Source organism: Sminthopsis crassicaudata, chromosome 3, assembly GCF_048593235.1.
Source record: "Sminthopsis crassicaudata isolate SCR6 chromosome 3, ASM4859323v1, whole genome shotgun sequence".
NCBI lineage: Eukaryota > Metazoa > Chordata > Mammalia > Dasyuromorphia > Dasyuridae > Sminthopsis > Sminthopsis crassicaudata.
This window is the reverse complement of record NC_133619.1, coordinates 213,663,410-213,682,325: the sequence shown is the minus strand read 5'-3', so window position 1 is coordinate 213,682,325 and position 18,916 is coordinate 213,663,410. Positions and strand designations below refer to the sequence as shown.

Sequence of the window (18,916 nt, the reverse complement as noted above, 5' to 3'; positions counted from 1 at the left end):
TTCTCACTCTGTCTCTATGCCAACATTGAGCTTTCATCCACATTGAAAGAATTGATGAGTCTCTCTGGAAGTCCCTTGCCAAAAGGGATGCGGTCTTCCCATGTCCAGATCTTGGGAAGTCAGCATCATAGTCTGGGTATAAAAGGTATTTGTCTTATAATCTCCTCTAAAGGAGCATCCTTGTGTAGTCCTAGTACAATTCTTCTACAAACCCCATTAGCATTTTCTTTAGCAAGTTACCTTATCATAATTTCTGTTACTGTATTTTTACCATTAGTTCATATGACAGCTGTCTGCAAACGTCCCACAAAATCAGCAAAAGTTTCCTTTGCCCCGTGTGCTATTTTTGTGAAGACTTCTCCCTTGTCCTGTTTACCTGGAAGAAAACCCCATGCTTTGATAGCAGCAGAAGCAGTTTGCTCATATGCTGCTATGGGGTAATTAATCTGTACTGAAATGTCTGCATAAGAACCTACACCTGTTAGTTGGTCACAGAAGATTGGAGGATTAATTCCACTTTGACTATTGTGTTGGGCTTGTATCCTACAGAGCTCACTACATTCAGAAAGCCACAACAAGTTTTGTCCAGGTTCTAAGTATGTCCTTGCTATAGATTTCCAGTCACTAGGGGTTAAAACTTCATGAGCCAAATTCTGTAATAACATCTTAACATAAGCTGATGTAGCCCCATAAAGAGAGCAAGCCTTTTTCAAGTCTTTGAGGATTTCTATATCAAAAGGAGTGTATCTTCTACTTTCTTGACCTAAAGAGTTAAACTGTTGAATCACAGGATACATTTCTATTCTCAAATCAGCTAAATCCTGCCCTTCTTCAATGGCTTTAAGTAGTGCCTTTTGTAATCTAGTCATAGGAGGGGGTGATTGCTGGTGGGGAGGGGCTGTGATATCACTGCCCCCTCCCACTCCTCCTCCTCCCTCCATCCCAGAAGGTGGAGTTGATGGGGGAGTGTCAATGACCTTCTCCAATGTAGGCTGGGCTAAAGCTGGACTGTGAGAGTGAGAATCACCACACCCTTCAAGTTCACTTAAGTCCTCATGCCTTCTGGTGGTATTGCCATTAATCTGCCCTTTGTTTTCTTCTTTTTTCCTCCCACTTCCTCATCTGGCTGTTCTTAAAACTTTCCTTTTTTTTCTATAACTTATTGGATTCTTTAAGGCCAATTGTATTATGTTGTATATCTAGAATGTTTCTTTGGAAATTGAATAGGACCATTATCATTATAATATTCACATAGCTGATCTCCTACAAGTTTCCAATTATCTGTCTGTATTTCTTCTTCCTCAAAGAACCAAGGGAATGTACATTCTAATGTTTCCAGGAGTCCATCAAGTCATAATTAAACCCTGTCTCTTTATCAGTCTGAGTAGGCTTCCTGTAGATCTCCTTTGGAGTGGGGTTGGTGGTGGAGATGTGGGTGGGGGAGAATCTTTTCCTAACATGTGCCCCATTTCAGCTAGAAAATGAGAGTTACTAGTTTAGCCCTTAACAAAGTAAGTTCCCTGTTTGTCTATTAAAATACTCACCCTATTTCTTGGTCACCAGGGACTTCTTCAGTGAAATTAAGGTCCTTGCTTCATGTGTTGGGCAGCAAAATGTGAAGGCCGGGTTAATTCCGTGCAGAATCAGCTAGAGTTAGGATAAGTAAAAGTCCTTGGTCTTTAGGGGGTGAAGTGAACCAACCTCCTCGAGGTTTGCCACCCACCTTGTCATTGTTGTCCTCCTCCAGTGACACTGCCTTGTCTTACTCTACCCCCTAATCCCTTCTACAATTATCTGTATACACCAAAAGATCCAGCCAGTATAGAATAGTGAGAAGGTCCATTTTCCAAGCGTATGCTAATAGAGTATTGTCCAATAAATAATTAGCCTCTAAATTGTCTGATTCCAGTGCACCTATTCAGAGTTTTAGGCCTTTACATAACTTTACCATGAAAAGCCTATAGATAGTATTTATGTGGATACAACTAGTCAGGCCTGACTAAATAACAAATATAGTGTCATGTATTATTAAATAGAATAGTAATCAGTTTGTTTCTTGTTTGTCTCTAAGATCATAAGATTCATGAGGTCAGGTATTGTATCTTGTTCAAACTTTATCTTTTTAGAATTTAGCACAAAGCCCTTCCCATAACAAATGTTTAACAAGTATTTATTGAACCAAAATCAAGGAAATGCATAGTAATAGTTTTTGTTGTTGTTTGCTGTTCAGTCATGTCAGACTCTTCATGATTATATTTAGGGTTTTATTTTATTATTATTATTTTTTAATAATAGCTTTTTATTTTAAAAATACATGCAAAGATAGTTTTCAATATTTGCTCTTATAAAACCTGGTGTTCCAAATCCTTCTCCCTTCCTTCCCTCACCCTAGCACATTTGGGGTTTTCTTAGCAAAGATATTGGAGCGTTTTTTCATTTCCTTCTTTAGTGTATTTTACAGATGAGGAAACTGAGGCAAGTAGGAATAAATCTCTTGCCCAGAGTTGCACAACTATGAAGTATCTGAAGTTACACTTGAACTCAGGAAAATGAGTCTTCCTGATTTCAAACTCAGGAATCAATCCACTGTGCCACCTTAGTAAATGGAAGAGATTCAAGATGAAATTTCTTTTTCTTTCTTTTTTTTTTTTTTTTTTCTTGCAGAAGGTGGAATTTTATTTTATTTTATTATAACATTTTATTGACAGAACATATGCCTGGGTAATTTTTTACAACATTATCGCTTGCACTTACTTCTGTTCTGACTTTTCCCTTCCCTCCCTCTACCCCCTCTCCTAGATGGCAAGCCGTCTTATACATGTTAAATATGACATAGTATATCCTAGACACAATATATGTGTGCAGAGCCAAACAGTTCTTTTGTTGCACAGGGAGAATTGGATTTAGAAGGTAAAAATAACCTGAGAAGGAGAACAAAAGTGCAAACAGTTTATAGTCATTTCCCAATGTTCCTTTTCTGGGTGTAGCTGATTCTGTCCATCATTGATCAATTGGAACTGAATTAGATCTTCTTTTTGTCGACGATAGCCACTTCCATCAGAATATATCCTCATACAATATTGTTGTGGAAGTGTATAATGATCTCCTAATTCTGCTCATTTCACTGAGCATCACTTCATGTAAGTCTTTCCAAGCCACTCTGTATTCATCCTGCTGGTCATTTCTTACAGAACAATAATATTCTATAACATTCATATACCACAATTTACTGAACCATTCTCCAATTGATGGGGATTGATTCATCTTCCAGTTTCTGGCCACTACAAAAAGAGCTGCCACAAACATTTTGGCACATGCAGGTCCCTTTCCCTTCTTTAGTATTTCTTTGGGATATAAGCCCAGGAGTAGCACTGTTAGATCAAAGGGTATGCACTAGATGAAATTTTCTTATGTTGGATTCCACTTCATAGTGAAAAGTGTCATAATGAAGTTCCAATTTACTCTAGTTGTTCTCAGGACTGTATTTGGGCATCCAGCCTCTGTATTGAAATAAATATTTTAAAAGTCACTACTATTCATAAAGAACACATAGACTGAATGTTTCTAAACTTCTGGGTTTTTAAAGAGATTTGGAATATGACTGTTCTGTGTATCTCAGTACCTCATTCAGGTTTTACACTTAGGAGTTGTTAGTCTCTTACCAGAGATCAATTCCAAGGATATGTTTTTTTTTTTGTTTTTTTTTTTAAATGAATTTTATTGTAAAGGAGACATCATTTGCCTGGAGGAAAGTAAGAAGTAAAAACTGTATGTGTGAAACAGACCCAATGTTTTTGTATAGCTCTTGATGACCGTGTTGAGTATTTTCTTATTAAAACAAACAACATTGCTGTGTCATTGGATAAACAGCCTGCTGCCTAGTATTTATTATAGAAATTCCTATCACTTGTTTTATCCTCTCAAAAACTTCAAATATTTCCTGAGAAAAACAGAATACTTTTAACTTAGGGAATTTTTTTTTTTTTATTATTTTTTTTTTTATTTGAACAGGATTGTGTGTTGTCTCTATTTTTTTGTATGCTTTCTGACTGCAGTGACAGCAAAGGTCCTGGCAAGATCATTGTTTATTAGCTGTGAATTTTTCTTTTCTTGATTTATTAGATAGAGCCAAATCAATTTTAAGTGGAAGAATAAAAAACAATAATGCATATGTCAATATGTAGAACACATTTTAGTATCTTTTAAGGAAAAGGCTCAAATAAAATCGAAAATATTTGTGGTTTTTGATATTTTCAAATTTTCAAATATTTTAATCTCAAGCTATGTATAGTATGGATATATATATATATATATATATATATATATATATGTAAAGATATATGTAGAGAATGAGAGAGAACATGAGGGAGAATGAACCAAGAGGGAAGTAGAAAGAATGAAGATAAATAAAGAGAGAAAGAGGAAAGGAGAAGGAAAGAGAAAGGTAGGGAGAGAAGAAAAGAAAGGTGAGGGACAGGTAAAGAAGGAGGGAGAAAGAAAAGAGGGGAGGAGAGAAAGAGGTTAAAAGGAGAAAGAGATAAAGGAAGGAATGGAAAGGGAGAGAGGAATGAGGGGAGAGGAGGGGAGGAGAGAGGCAAAGGGTGAAGACAGGAAGAATAAGGGAAAGGGGAGAGAGAGAGAGAGAGAGAGAGAGAGAGAGAGAGAGAGAGAGAGAGAGAGAGAGAGAGAGAGAGAGAGAGAGAGAGATTCATATGACCCCTTGATATCATTGATTGGTCCTCTCTTCTTTGAAAACAAGAAGGGCAAGAGAAAGGAGAGAGAGAAAGGGAAGAAGGAGGGAGGGAAAGAAAGTCATTCTAAATTTAATTTTAAAAATGAATGCAAATAATCCAGCCTCACTAGCAAGCAGCAAGGACTACAGGACACCCAGCTATTTTTTATATTTTGTTAGGGAAGAAAAAGAAGGCATGAGTTTTGGCCTATAGAAATGAGAAATTATTAACTTAATTGTATTAAAGTTCAGGTAAACATTCATTCTTGTAATTTTTAAAGAATACCTTTTAGGGGGAGGGGACAGACATTTAGACAATTGAATGTCAGCAGAATTTGTCACTTGGAGAATGAGCAGTATCTCTGTTGAACAATTATTTTGCAGCCTGTGGAACATGTATTTTTGACCCTAATATGATATAAATTGCTTATTCTTAATGATATATTTTTTATTCTGTTAAACTTTGACCTAACATTAATTTCATTGATCTTAAACATATAATCTAAATAATAGTTTTCCTTATAAAGTGCTGTGTGCTGAGAAAACTATTTTTGATTAATGAAAATTTTAGTTATGTGACTTTGGGAGTATAATATGAGATTGTGGGTACTATCTCATTTTTAGAAAAACAAATTTCTGTATAAATTACTTCAATTTATAGGTGCCCAAATCAATCATTTTTAACTTTATTCTGACACTATCTTGGCTTTTCTGATTCTTTCAGCTCCTTATGAAACCAGACAACATGCCCTCCAACAGGAGGGATCCACATCAGGAAGCCATGGACCCAAGCCTACACGACGGCAAACTTCTCTTATTCAGGTAATTATTGCTATGTAGTGTGATCATCTTCATAATTGTAACTCATTTTTGTACATGGTTTTCTCACAAAAACCCTTAGAAGTGGTTAGTAGGTTATTCCTGCTTTATAGACAAGGAAACAGGTTAACCTTGCTTCAGTTTCCTAATATATAACATGGGGATAATCATAGTACATACTTCATAGGTCTATGAGCAAAGAAAAGCTAAGATAATGTACTTTATGTACACAAATCTTAAAGTGCTACATGAAAGTTAGCTATTAATCTTTGTTGCTGGTGTGATAATATGATTGTTACTGCCCTTTGTCCCCTTTTTGTCATTCCACTTGTGTTAACCCTGCTTTAGGGAGCCACAAAGACTCGTGCCATTTTATGTTTTTATCTGTTTTGTGGTTTGCAATGACCACAGCATAGAATTCATCACCCAGTGTTCAGACTAATATTAATGAACCTCTCCACACCAGGCTGGTTCTGCCTGCTGACAATCTGTTGTGGGGATGGCAGTTGGAAACTTTCCAATTTACTAGAACTTGCTAGAACTCCTCCCCCTCCCCACTGCCATAACCAAATCTGTACTTTTCAGTGTAACACTTTGCTGTTATTTCCCATGGGAATAAGATCTTACTTCATCCTGATCCAATTTAAACACAGATTGGAAGGTGTGCTAATTTTCAGTTAGGACATTCTGGTCTCATGGGCATAGTACTTAATATGTATTTAGCTGAGAGAGACAGAGAGATAGAGACAGCACACAGAGACAGAGAGAGGGAGATAGAGATAGAGACACAGAGAGAAAGAGGGAGGGAGGAAGCGAGAGAAGAAGAAAAGGAGGGAGAAAGAGAAAGGGAGGGTGGGAGAGAGGAACAGAGAAAGACAGAAACACACAGAAAAAACATAAAGGGATAGGGGTAGATGGAGAGAGATAGAAACAGAGATAGAGAGGGTGGGAAACGAAAGAGGAGAGAGAGTGATGTGGAGAAGTAGAGAAAGACCTAGTGGACAGAAGGAGAGAGAGGAAAGGGGCGGGGTGGAGAAAGAGAATGAAAACTTGATTTTTTAAGGTAGTGTTCACTCTATGGTTATTAATGCCATAAAACTATTTGGTAGCGATCACCCCTTCATATTTGTTATATTCTTCTGATGATTTGGGTCTTTTGTTTTACTGATATGTGGTGTTTGTAAAAAGTATATGAATGTCAACAAATGACTGCCTTAAAGGAGGGCAAAATATCTAATTTGAAAACTAGACAAGAAGAAACGACAATTTATTAGCAGACACAATTATGTGCACATTCTGTGCACATGAATATAGCTTCCAAAAAAATTTTAGGAGAATATTCTTTAAGAGTTTATAATGTAAGGAGAGTCAAGGAGAAGTAAAATGTGTGACTGATATTTATGTCTATCTATCTATCTATCTATACATACACAAACATAGATAAATATATATTTGACTGTTATGTTATATAGTATGTAATATAACAAGTTACATAAAATGTTATGCAAAAATAAAAATACATGTATGTAATATTTAGTACATACAGAAAATAGACATACGTGTGTATACATACATATCCATGGATTGATCTAATTCTCTATTTGTAAACGCTGAACATGATATAACAAGTTTTTTTCTCTTGTTCAGTTTAGATCAAGTTCTATCAAGGAGATATATTTTAGATTTAGTCTAGAGAAACTGATACAGGAAAAATGAGCTAGTATGCTCTCTGGTTTTTAAATTTTTTCCCTTAGGCTTGGCTGTTTGTCAATTTTAGAGAGAAGCTACTACAACTAACCCCTAGAGTTCTACTTTAGTAGGTAATAGACAAGACTGCAGCTTGGGAGGTTGGGAGTAGTATATAGAAGAGTACAAATACAATTTTACTTGCAGAAAAACCTTTGTTATAAAAAATATTTATCCAAGGTGTTTTGAATACAGGCCAGCCCTAAATATAGCCCATATGCCTAAAACAAAGGGAACTTATTAGATTATTGTGATCTCATTTAAAGGGGAATATATCATATTAATATGTAAAATACAAATTCATAATTAATATATTAAGTACAATGATGTAAATGTATCTATGTTTATGTGTAAATATATATTTTATATATAATTTTTGTATACATAATATATACTTTAATATGTATTCATATATGTATGAAAAGATTATGTATTATATTATATATATAAAACATTATATATTATTACATTATAAACTACATGCAGGTTTTATATAATCCATATTTGATTTATATTTGGACCAGTAGGATATCTGAGAGACAGCTGTGATCTAAGGTGGCAAAAAGTGAAAACCTAATTCTAGAATATTCACTGGGACCTTTCAGTTGGCAACATTGGGATCTTCTCCCTCCAGTAAATTTGGGTTCATGACTTGTAAAGGAAGTACAGTAAAGTTTAAATGAGAGCCAGTTGTAATGCTTTCGTTTTCATGGCTGAAGTATTCACCTTCTCTAATTTGTGGACTCTCTTTGACTTGACGGGATACCATGTCTCAGGAAGGAAAATGCTACTTGGTTCAGTGATGTAATTGTCTTGGTTTAAAATCACTCATCTAGGGAAAGAAAAATATATTTGTAAAGGATTTTTAAAAATACACAGATTTAGTAATATAATGTTTATTGAGTGCAGATGATGGCTTAAGCTATTACAGGGCATTTTTATTCTCTTGTTTTACTAACATGATGGAGGACGGGGATAATCTGCTGTCAGAGGTGATAGTGACTCCTTGTCTCCTTACTTTCTGTTTATAGCTTCATGCTTCCAACTTTGCTGTCAGCAAAGAGGGTCTATTGATAGATTTCAGAGTATTCATGAATTTGGATGGGAACCCACCCAATTAAATCTTTATTTTCACTAACCTTAAATTGAAAATTATTATTTTCTTTAATTATGAATGAAAAAAATATTCTTAGTACTTTGGAAACTTCATGAGACTGCCTATTGTTTTTTTTTTTGAAAATTTTTTTGGGGAAATTATGGTGCATCAAAAAAGTTGAGAACCTTTGCCTCATGGCAGAAAATACACCTATTAAATGGACAATTTTTATATTTTTTAGATTGCTTTACTTTTTTTTCTTCTGTTTAGGTTTTTTTTTTTTTTTGTTTTTTTTTTTTAAAGCTGGATAGACATGAAATTTGACCCATATGAAAGAATATTTGAAAGAGTTTTGAGAAGGATGTGAAAGTCTTCAGCCTTCCTTCCTTTGTTATGGAAGCCTATTACATTATTATTACTCACTTTTTATTAGATTATCCTATTTGCACAGTGATCCACTGAGGCTGAACAGAATAGGTTATATATCCCAGTCCCTGCTTCCACATGGATCTGTGAGAATAACCAACGGCTGGTACTGGAGTAGATTAGAGTCCTGAAACTCATCATTATTCATGTCTGTTTCTCATCAGAAGGACTCTGGCAAAGACCCCTGGCTGCAATGGATTGTCTGTGTTCCAGACCTCAAATTGTTAAACCTACTGCCCTTTATTTATTTATTTTTTTGGAATTCTCTTAGAGTCAAGAAACCCAAGGCTTAATAATTACATGAGCTGAGCCTGTGAATTGTTGGTAATTAAATCCTTCATTGCCCTGGGAAAAATTGAAGAGTTACTTTCTTACCTTGTTGATTTTCATGAGGAATGTTAGATTTACTGATCTGCTCTTGAATGGAAACATAATCTTATAAACAGACTACCAAACATGTTATTCACTTCTCATATTGCCAGGGCAATGTTGACAGATGGTACTTTTTGCTGCCATTGAAAAATCTTGTTAAGGAAATAATTTTTCCTCCTTTCTCTCCTTTTCTTCTTTTCTCTTCTCTCCATCCACTGTTTCCTATTCAATTCCCTTATTTTAATTTTTCTTCATATTTTCCTCCTCCCTTTTAACATTCTTCCCTGCTAATGCCTCAGGCCTCTTAGTGGACCTCTCAAGCATGTTCTCTCAAGCAAATTCTAGGTAAAGCTATTCATGCCTAAAGAAATGATGGCCAACAAACTTTTGTATGCAAAAAAGATTAAGATTAGATTGTCTTAAAGGGAAAATATGGAACTATTCAGAAGAATGATGAAGGTTTTATTAGTCTGGGGAAATAAAATCATTAGGGATTTGAGATTGTAGCTGACCAAAGGAGATAAGTTCTCAGAATAGGTTTTAGGGTTGAATGCTGTGAAAGACACTTGGTTCTTGGAGACTGACAATGAAGCAATTTTGCTGCTTGGGGCGTGTTAAGAGAGGAAAGGTGGATTGGAGACAGACATGGATTGCATAGAAAACAGATAAACAGAAAAAGCCTGACAGACACATTTCAAGGGGGAGGAATTGTTTATCATAATGTCTCATTTAGACAGTGACTTTTTCATTTTTCTGTCATATCTTTCTGTTTTTTTCTTTTGTCAAAGAACTTATTGGCATGCACCTAGAGTAAGCTTTTTTTTTAAGATCCATCCTTGTGAGTGCTTCAAAACTCAGATAATTGTTCCAGAGTGTGATGAGTTTTAGGGATATAGAGGAATTTTATGAAATTCTGTCCTCAGTTTTAATTCACTGTTCTCTTCCAGCTGGAATCTGTTCCTAGTTAGTATCATCTTGATGCTAGATTTAGAACACAGAGACCTTTCTGATCATCTATTTCAACTCATTCATTTTTATCAGGATCCAATTCAGTCATTTTATCAGGATCCAATTTAGTGAGGAAATTTATATCCAGAGAGGCTGTGATCTTGTTCCAGGTCATAAAGATAATATCAAGTAGCAGAGGCAGGTGACATTCAGGTGATCTGATTCCAATTCTGTTCCTCTTTCTACTCAATCAATTTTTAAGATTCTTCCCTTTATTTGGAATTGATTTGCAGAAAGAAACTTGGGAAATGTGGTGTTTGGTCTCCTTGATGGGGTTTAGATTTAGGGAACCAAAATGAGATTAGAGTTTCTGGTGGTCAGAGAGTTAAATGATAAGGTCTAGAGGCAGATTCGGGGTTCAGGGAACCAAATGGAGAGGTTTGGCTCCTCTGCACCCGCTTGGTATTCCGCACAAAGATAGGGAGTTTGAGGGATTTCCTTCTGGCGGCGCAGGGGTTCTTTGTAAAGGAATTTAAAGACCTGAAAACCTAGATTGATAAAAGAGATTTATTATGGGGATTGGAAGTAAGGTTTGAAATCCTGACAGTGAGGCATAAACTCTGGTTAGGGAATTAGGTAAGGATAAGAAGAGGATAACACTGGAAAAGAATATTATTCCAGCGGGCAGATCTATGGAAAATGGAATTTTGCACTGAGAATGCAGTTTTCAGTGGATAGAAAGTCCTGGCGGCTGAGTAAGCCACCGAGGTCCATCTGCAAAGACCTTAGTTGATGGAAGCTCATTATAATTGGTTGTCTTGGTGGGAGTTGGAAAACCTGAGCAGATCAGAACCAGTGGGGGCTGGGAGAGCCCAAGTTGGGTCAAATCCAGTGGGGGCTGGGACAATCCTGGATCTCTTACTGGAATTCAAAGGGATGCTTTTGACCAGGATTTGTGAATCAAAGGCCCTGGAATCCAGGAAAGCTGAAGAGGATATTTCTCAGCTGGGAGGAGCTAAGAATCTGAAAGGAATCACAGATCAATAGGAAATATAGTTTCTTAAAGGGACCATAACCTGCTTAATCCTGAATAGATTTTAGAAGAAAAGATACAAGAAAGGGAGGAAAAGAAAAGAAAAGAATGAGAAAATCCTTCCTATCTTTAAAATCACAAGGGGTTAGTTGATTATTTTAAAGAGGTATATTATCCTTCTCATATGCATTTATTTTAAGAAAACAGTTTTCTATTTTAATATATGTTTTCTATTTTAAAGAGATGGGTCCTTTAGGTTTTGAGATTGAAGACTTTCTTTGTGAAATGAGGTAAGGCATGGTTCGTGATGTTTTACAATATTCCTGTTTGTTACCATGTTTGGTCTGCAAAGTGAGATACTGTAGACTAAATCCAATGTTAGTTGAATGTTTTCAGGAATAATCTAGGTCTCTTTAAGATGCTCATGCCGGTAAACTAATATCTTCTGAAACCAGGAGAAAGAAACACAAAACTAGCTTCATTACAATCCCCCCCCTAACCTCCACCCCGTTCCTCTCCCCAGAATATCAGCCCTTCTTTAGCAAACTGGGACATCTGGTTGTCCTTATTTGGATCATAATAGCAGCCAGGTTGAATGACTTAGTGGGTGAAATGCAACTAATAAAGTCCCAATTGTTGGAAGTGGGAAACATTAGCACAATTTAAGGAAAGACTTCTCAAAAATAGTTTTGGAAATGTTAACTTCTTTTCCTCTTACTGAAATAGAAAGGAGTGTGTGTGTGTGTGTGTGTGTGTGTGTGTGTGTGTGTGTGTGTGTGTGTGTTAATTATAGGAAGAAGTGGTTTGATAGATTTTACAGGCATCTGCATTATTTCCTGAATCTTGACATCTTGTTTTACTATCCTTTTCCTTGTTTCATTGGAAAGCAAAGCTATAATTTTAAGCCATTTCTCCAAGGGTTAAAGGTTAGTAGATTGGTCAGACCTTACCACTTTGCTTTGCCTATGGTCAGATCTGCAGTAAAATTAGCTCCTTGTTCTGAAGTCTTTAAAGGGGTCTCATTCCTGTGCATATGAAACTTCTTCCTTTTTCCCCTGCCCTTTTCATATTTTCTCTTAAAATTTCTGCATCCTTACTTTTGAGAGTAGAGGCATTTCATTTACATTGAAAGGGTAGCCTTTTCTTCCTCATGTACTTAAAATAACAGCAACAAAACAACCAAAAATCTTTTCCTTTCACTCTATTCCCTCTTCTGTGATTGCTGATGTATGCTGGTTAAATATTTCTTTGAACACATACTGCTCTATACAATAAAGATAAAAAAGTCTCTCTTGGGAATCTTTGCTGCAGAGAACTTATGTTCGAAAGTCCAAATTGTTTGTATTCCCTTTTCATAATGTTTTGGCCTTTCCCGTGTAAATTCCTTGAGGCAAGAATTCCTCAAGAATTTTCACCGTTCTATAACAACTAGACCAGAAATTCATAATCTGGGGTTTAAAGATTCTCAAGTGATTAGTTGATAGATTTTAGAGAGACCACAGATTTGTTTGTTATATTGATAACTACATTTCAATAAATTTAATTTCTTTTGTGGCCCTATGTATTTCATCTTATAAATTTAAAAACATTATTCTGTGCAGGTATTCTGAAGAGTGACAAAGGAGTCCACAACATAAAAAAGTGCAAAAGCCTCTGGACTAAGCCCCTTACAGAGACAATCAAGTCTTAATCTCTTACCTATAACTTCTTTCCATAGCTATACTCAATGGTCCTCTCTTTTTCTGTCAAGCTGGTGGTCAGGCAGAGAGGAGGTATAAAAGCTTCATCATCCTATGATATTTTAATTAGAATCTGGGAAATGGTTTACTTTATAAGCTTCTATTTGTAATTATTTACTGTTTTCTTTCTCCCCACCTCTGTCACTCTATCCCTTCCTTTCATTTTTCTCTTTTTAAAAATTTTATTTGCCTTATTCTAAACTTATGAAATAAAACAAACATTTACATAACATAGAAGAATAAAAAGCTGATTATACATGAAACTATAAATATTATATACAGCTTTTTATTCTTTTTAAAATATATATTTATGTACAATAAATATATAATAAAGTTTTCATGTAACTTCTCTTTTTTCCTTCCTGTGCCCTAGAGATGGTTACCATTACATTCACAAATATATACATACATATATAACAAATATATACATACATATATAACATATCTCTCTCTATATATATTCACACACATACACACTCTCCATTCTATATATATTTTAATTTATCAGTTCTTTCTCTAGATTCAGATAGTGATGAGAATTAGGTCTGGGGGAACCCCTTTTGGTTTGGCGCAAGGATACATAGTTAAATGCGGTCTAGTGACAGCGCAGAGTCCCCTGTAAAGGAATTTACAGGCCTGAAGACCTAGATTGATTAAAAAAAAGGTTTATCATGGGGGTTTGGAAGTAAGGTAAAGGTAGAAAGACCCCAGGGCCAGAGCTGGTCGCTGGGCAGACATGGTCAGCATAAGGATGTTTAGGGCTCCTGCCAAAGAATGGGTCCAGGGTTCCCTTTTTATAATGGGGGCTCTTGGTGATCTTTAAGGTGGGTGGAGTCCCAGGCTCCTGGCTGGTTTAGGCCAGGGTTAGCATTGAATAGACTTCAATGGGTTTTTAGATAAGGAAGAAGCTATTTGTGGGGATTGGGGAAACCTGAGCAGATAGTGGGGGCTGGGAAAGCCCAAGTTAGCTCAGATCCAGTGGGGGCTGGGAAAGCCTGGATATCATTGGAATTCAAAAGGGTGCTTTTTGACCAGGATTTGTGAATCAGAGGTGCAAGCTTCTTCAGCTATGGGGGGAGGGGTAGGGGTTTGGGAATCAGAAAGGAATCTTAAAAGGGACCTCAGCCCACATCAATAGCATCTTTCCCTTATTTTTTCTTTTTTTCTTTTTTTTTTAAAATTTCTTAAAACTTTTTATTAAGCATTTTAAAATTAATTTTTATAATTATAACATTTTCTTTGACAGTACATATGCATAGGTAATTTTCTTTTTTTTACAACATTATCCCTTGTACTCCCTTCTGTTCTGAGTTTTTACCCTCCTTCCTTCCACCCCCTCCCCTGGATGGCAGGCATTCCCATACATATTAAATATCTTATAATATATCCTAGGTACAATATATATGTGCAGAACCAAATTTTGTTGTTGTTCTTGTTGCAAAGGAAGGATTGTATTCACAAGGTAAAAATAATCTGGGAAGAGAAACAAAACAAAAACAAAAACAAAAAAACAATGCTCACAGTTTATACTCATTTCCCAGTGTTCCTTTTCTGGATGTAGCTGATTCTGTCCATCATTGATCAATTGGAATTGGATTAACTCTTCTCCATCTTATTTTTTATTTATTTCTTCCTTTCTTCTTTCCCTCCTTCCTTCTTCTTTCTTTTTTTCTTTCCTTTCTTCCTTGGATAAAAATAGTTAGCAAAAATTTATTAAAAGTGCCAACTATGTGTGCTAAAGGCTGGGGATATAGAAATAAAAATGACACTTTGGCCCTGTCTTCTGAGTATACTTTCTATTAGAAAAGTCAAATCAATATAAAAGAACATTCAAAATATATACAAAGTTTATGCAAAATAATTGTTTTGGTAGAGAGGCATTAGCAGCAAGGGGAAGCAGAGAAGGCTTTTTGTAGGAGGCAGTCATTTTTGCTAAATTAAAAAATATATTTTATTTTTAATTCATGGAATAAAACAAGCATTTCTATAACACAGCACAACAAAAAATGTGATTGCACATGAAACTGAAAATCTGCTATGTACAACTTGCTAGTCCCTCTAAATACATAATGAAATTATCATGTAAATTTCTTTTTCTTCTTTTTTTTTCCTTTCTCACTCCCTCTCTATAGATGGCTACCATTAGATACAAATAGGTATTTTTTTGATAAAATTATTTTATACATATTTCTATTTATCAGTTCTTTCTTGAGGTGCAGATAAGCATCTTTATATATCCTTTTATTTTTAATTTGTGTATTCATAATAGCCAAAATGACTTAATTGTTCAAAGTCATTGTTAAAACAGTGTTGCTGTACAATATTCTTTTGGTTCTGTTCACTTCCATCTCATCATTTTGTGCAAGCCTTTCTAAGATCACCAAATTCTTCATTTCTTATAACAGTAGTATTCCATCACAACTTATACCACAACTTGTTCACCTATTCCCCATTTTTAGCTAAATTTTTAAGAAAGTTAAGAATTCTAAGAGGCAAAGGTAAAGGAAGTAGTAGGACATTGCAGGCATGAGGAAAAACTGGTACAAAGTCACAGAGAAGGGGGTGGAATGTTGTTTGTGAGAAAAAGAGAAAAGTCCAGTTTTGCTGAACCATAAGAGTGCCTGAATGGGAGAAATGTATAATAAGGCAGGACAGATAGGATAGCACCAGGGTTGTAAAGGATTTTAAGTGCTAAATAAAAATTTGGATTTGACTAGTGACAGGAAGGCTCCAGTACCCAAACCATTCATGCTTCTCTCCTTACCTCAGTCCTTTCCTCTCCCCCACTGAATGATGATTAACAATGTTTCCTCCTTTCAGTTTGATGCCATATTTTGCTCAGATCCTTGTTGCTGCCATCTGCTGGTTCTCAGAACCCTCTTTTATTTTCCTTAATGACTTCAGCATATAGCTTATCATTTTTCTCTCTATCCAACCTCAAAGCGTTCAATATTTACATTACTAACCCAGTAACACTATGCTATCTCAGTTTACAAACTTCCTCAACTCCTATGGTCTCCATTTCTGATTTATCATAATTATGTACAAGTATTTTCAAACTTTAGGTGTCTATCTTTTTTCTTTCTGTTTTTTTTTTGTTTGTTTGTTTTTATTTTTAAGGTAATACATGTATATTCATTTTTTACATATTTCCATGAGTCATATTGGGAGAGAAAAATCAGAACAAAAGGGAAAAACCAAAAGAAAGGAAAAAAAAGATGAAAATAGTGTGTTGATCCATATGTAATCTCTATAGTTATCTTTCTGGATGCATATGGCATTTTCCATCCAAAATTTATTGAGATTGCCTTGGTCATTGATTTGCTGAGAAGAATCAAGTTTATCATAGTTGATCATCACACAATCTTCTTGTTGCTGTGTACAATGTTTTTCTGGTTTTGCTTGCTTCACTCAGCATCAGTTCATGCAAATCTTTCAAGCTTTTCTAAACTCAGTCTGTTCCATTTTTTATAGAACAATAATATTCCATTATTTTCATGTACTATAACTTATTCAGCCATTCCCCAATTGATAGGCATCTACTCATTTTTCCAATTCTTTGCCATCACAAAAAGAGCTGCTACAAATATATTCCCCCCTCTTTTATGATATTTTTGGGATACAGATGCAATAATGATACTGTTGTATCAAAGGGTATGCATAGTGTTAGATAGCCCTTTGGGAATATTTCCAAATTGCTCTCTAGAATGTTTAGATCAGTTCATAACTCCACCAGTAAAGCATTAGTGTCTCAGTTTTCCCACCTTCCCTCCACCATTTATCATTATCTTTTCATATCATTTTAGCTAATCTGAGAGGTGTGAAGTTGTACTACAAAGTTGTTTTAATTTGCATTTCTCTAATTAATAGTTTTGTAGAGCATTTTTCACATGATTATAGATGGCCTTAATTTCCTCTTTTAGATTGAAATTGGTCCATATCCAAAATCTGAATTCTGAAATTATTCTCTCTAATGATTGTTTCTTATTCTCCATTCTTACTGCCTCACTCTTACTAAGCCTGCTTTTCACTTTTAAAAATAATTAATAGTATTCTATTTTTTAAAATTACATGTACAGATAATTTTCATTTTTGTAAGATTTTGAGTTCCAAATTTTTACCTCCCCTCACAAGATAGGAAGCAATCTTATATAGGTTATGCATGTACATTCTTGTTAAATATATTTCCATATTAGTCAGGTTGTGAAAAAAAGAAGAATCAGAACCACAGGGGGGGAAAAACATGAGAAAGGAAAAAAAAAAACCCAACAACAAATGAAAAGAGTGTGCATTGATCTGCATTCAGACTCCATATTTCTTTCTCTGAATATGGCAAGCATTTTCCATTACCAGTCTTTTGGAATTGTCTCTGATCATTGTATCGCTGAGAAGTTTATCATAGTTGATCATTCTGCAATTTTTCACTTTTGTTGTAATCTTTCTTCTTCTCTCCTTTCCTTTGTCCACCACCTCCTCCTTCATTACTCCTATTTTAGTTTCTCTTTCTTTCCTTTGAATTCTTGATACTATCCTAGGCCTCAAATAATTACTTTTTAGAGACCATAGTGAGATAGGTGAAAGGTAAAGAGCACATATTTTAGGCATCCAAGAAATATAGAGTAGTAGTAGAAAAGCCTGGCTTTCACTGATGAAAAGCAAGTCAGTGCTTACTTTGTTTAGGCTGCCAATCCTTGCCAACTCCTATACCCGCATATGTGTGTGATTATTGTAGCAGTCTTCACATTTTTGATGGCTTGCTCTCCAGTGGGGACAGACTTATTTCCCTCTGGTGACTCACTGAACTGGACTTGATTCAAAAGGGGTGAATGTAATTAAACCCCTTAGGCTTGGGCTACAAACAGCTAATTGGCTATGTGGTGCCAACCAGCTGTTGGGAGATAAGTTTTGATTTGTGCCTACAATCAAGTCCCTCTAGAGGGTGCTTGACATCAGGCAATGGAGAGCAAAGTATCCTAGCCAGCTTCAACATCATTTTAGGCTATGTATCCTCCTTCCATCTCTTATACATTTATGGCTAGATAATGCAGTATCCAATCCTAGTCTTTCCAGACAGCATCTCTTCCCTTCTCTTCATGAGTCTCCTATCTTCATCCTACTTTGGAGTGCTGAAGGGTAAGGGCTGTAGAGACATGGGATGATAGAGATTCTTCTAACAATGGCTCAGTGGGTTAGGGGTGGGGTTAGTTGAAGAAATTGCAAAATACATAATGGGTAGCATGCAGTTTTTGATTCAGATTAATGAATCTACTACATCTCACCCCCTCAAATAAAAATAAAAGTTCTATTAATTTTAAAGACAAACTGATTTTCCCAGAATAACAGAATTTTTGTAACTGATGAAAGTTTCATTATGATGACTTGATTTTACTTTGTATGTTAAAACAGAATTTTAAAGATAAATGAAAATGAAGCAATAGCCTTTATTGATTTATTTGTTAGTTATGTTTATTTATTATTTTAACATTATTAATATTTATTTATTTCATAAAGGAAATCTAGATATTATGGAAATACACTGTACTAGTGATGAACGTATTAAATCTATATATCATAATAAGCAAGAGTTAAAAATATACCATTTAATGGACAGTCCAATTACATTGTACTTGTATGCCAAACTTTGAGCCCCAAATGAGATTGGCCACATGTCAAAATACTTTAATAATAAAACTAACAGATAGTTAGTTTTGGATCTTGTGCCCTTTTCCAGCTATAGGTAATATTTCTCTTTAGCTTTCCCCAAATCCCAATAAAAATAAGAGATGAAAATCAATGAATGCTAGTATACATGGTCTGTGAGCTCCACTTTGACAAGCCCTGTGTTGAATTCTGTCTGTGAGATTGCCACTTAATAAAACAAAGATTCTGAGAAATGGTTTGGATGTGGTCTAGGGTGTTGCCGTTTAATTCATGGACCACCACTGTCTCTGTGGTATTATGGCACTGAATAGCCACACAAAGAAGAGATCTGGAAGAGATTAGTT

General features: G+C 35.3%; 1 protein-coding gene across 6 annotated transcripts in view; it reads left to right on the top strand.

The window, feature by feature from the left end:
- REPS2 (RALBP1 associated Eps domain containing 2) overlaps positions 1-18,916 on the top strand; it is a 267,978-nt gene that overhangs the window by 118,307 nt on the left and 130,755 nt on the right. For all 6 annotated transcript variants that reach the window (XM_074299901.1, XM_074299899.1, XM_074299897.1 and 3 more), the window contains exon 5: positions 5,457-5,554. In XM_074299901.1, coding sequence (XP_074156002.1) covers positions 5,457-5,554 — 98 coding nt within the window. The remainder of the gene's footprint in view (positions 1-5,456; positions 5,555-18,916) is intronic.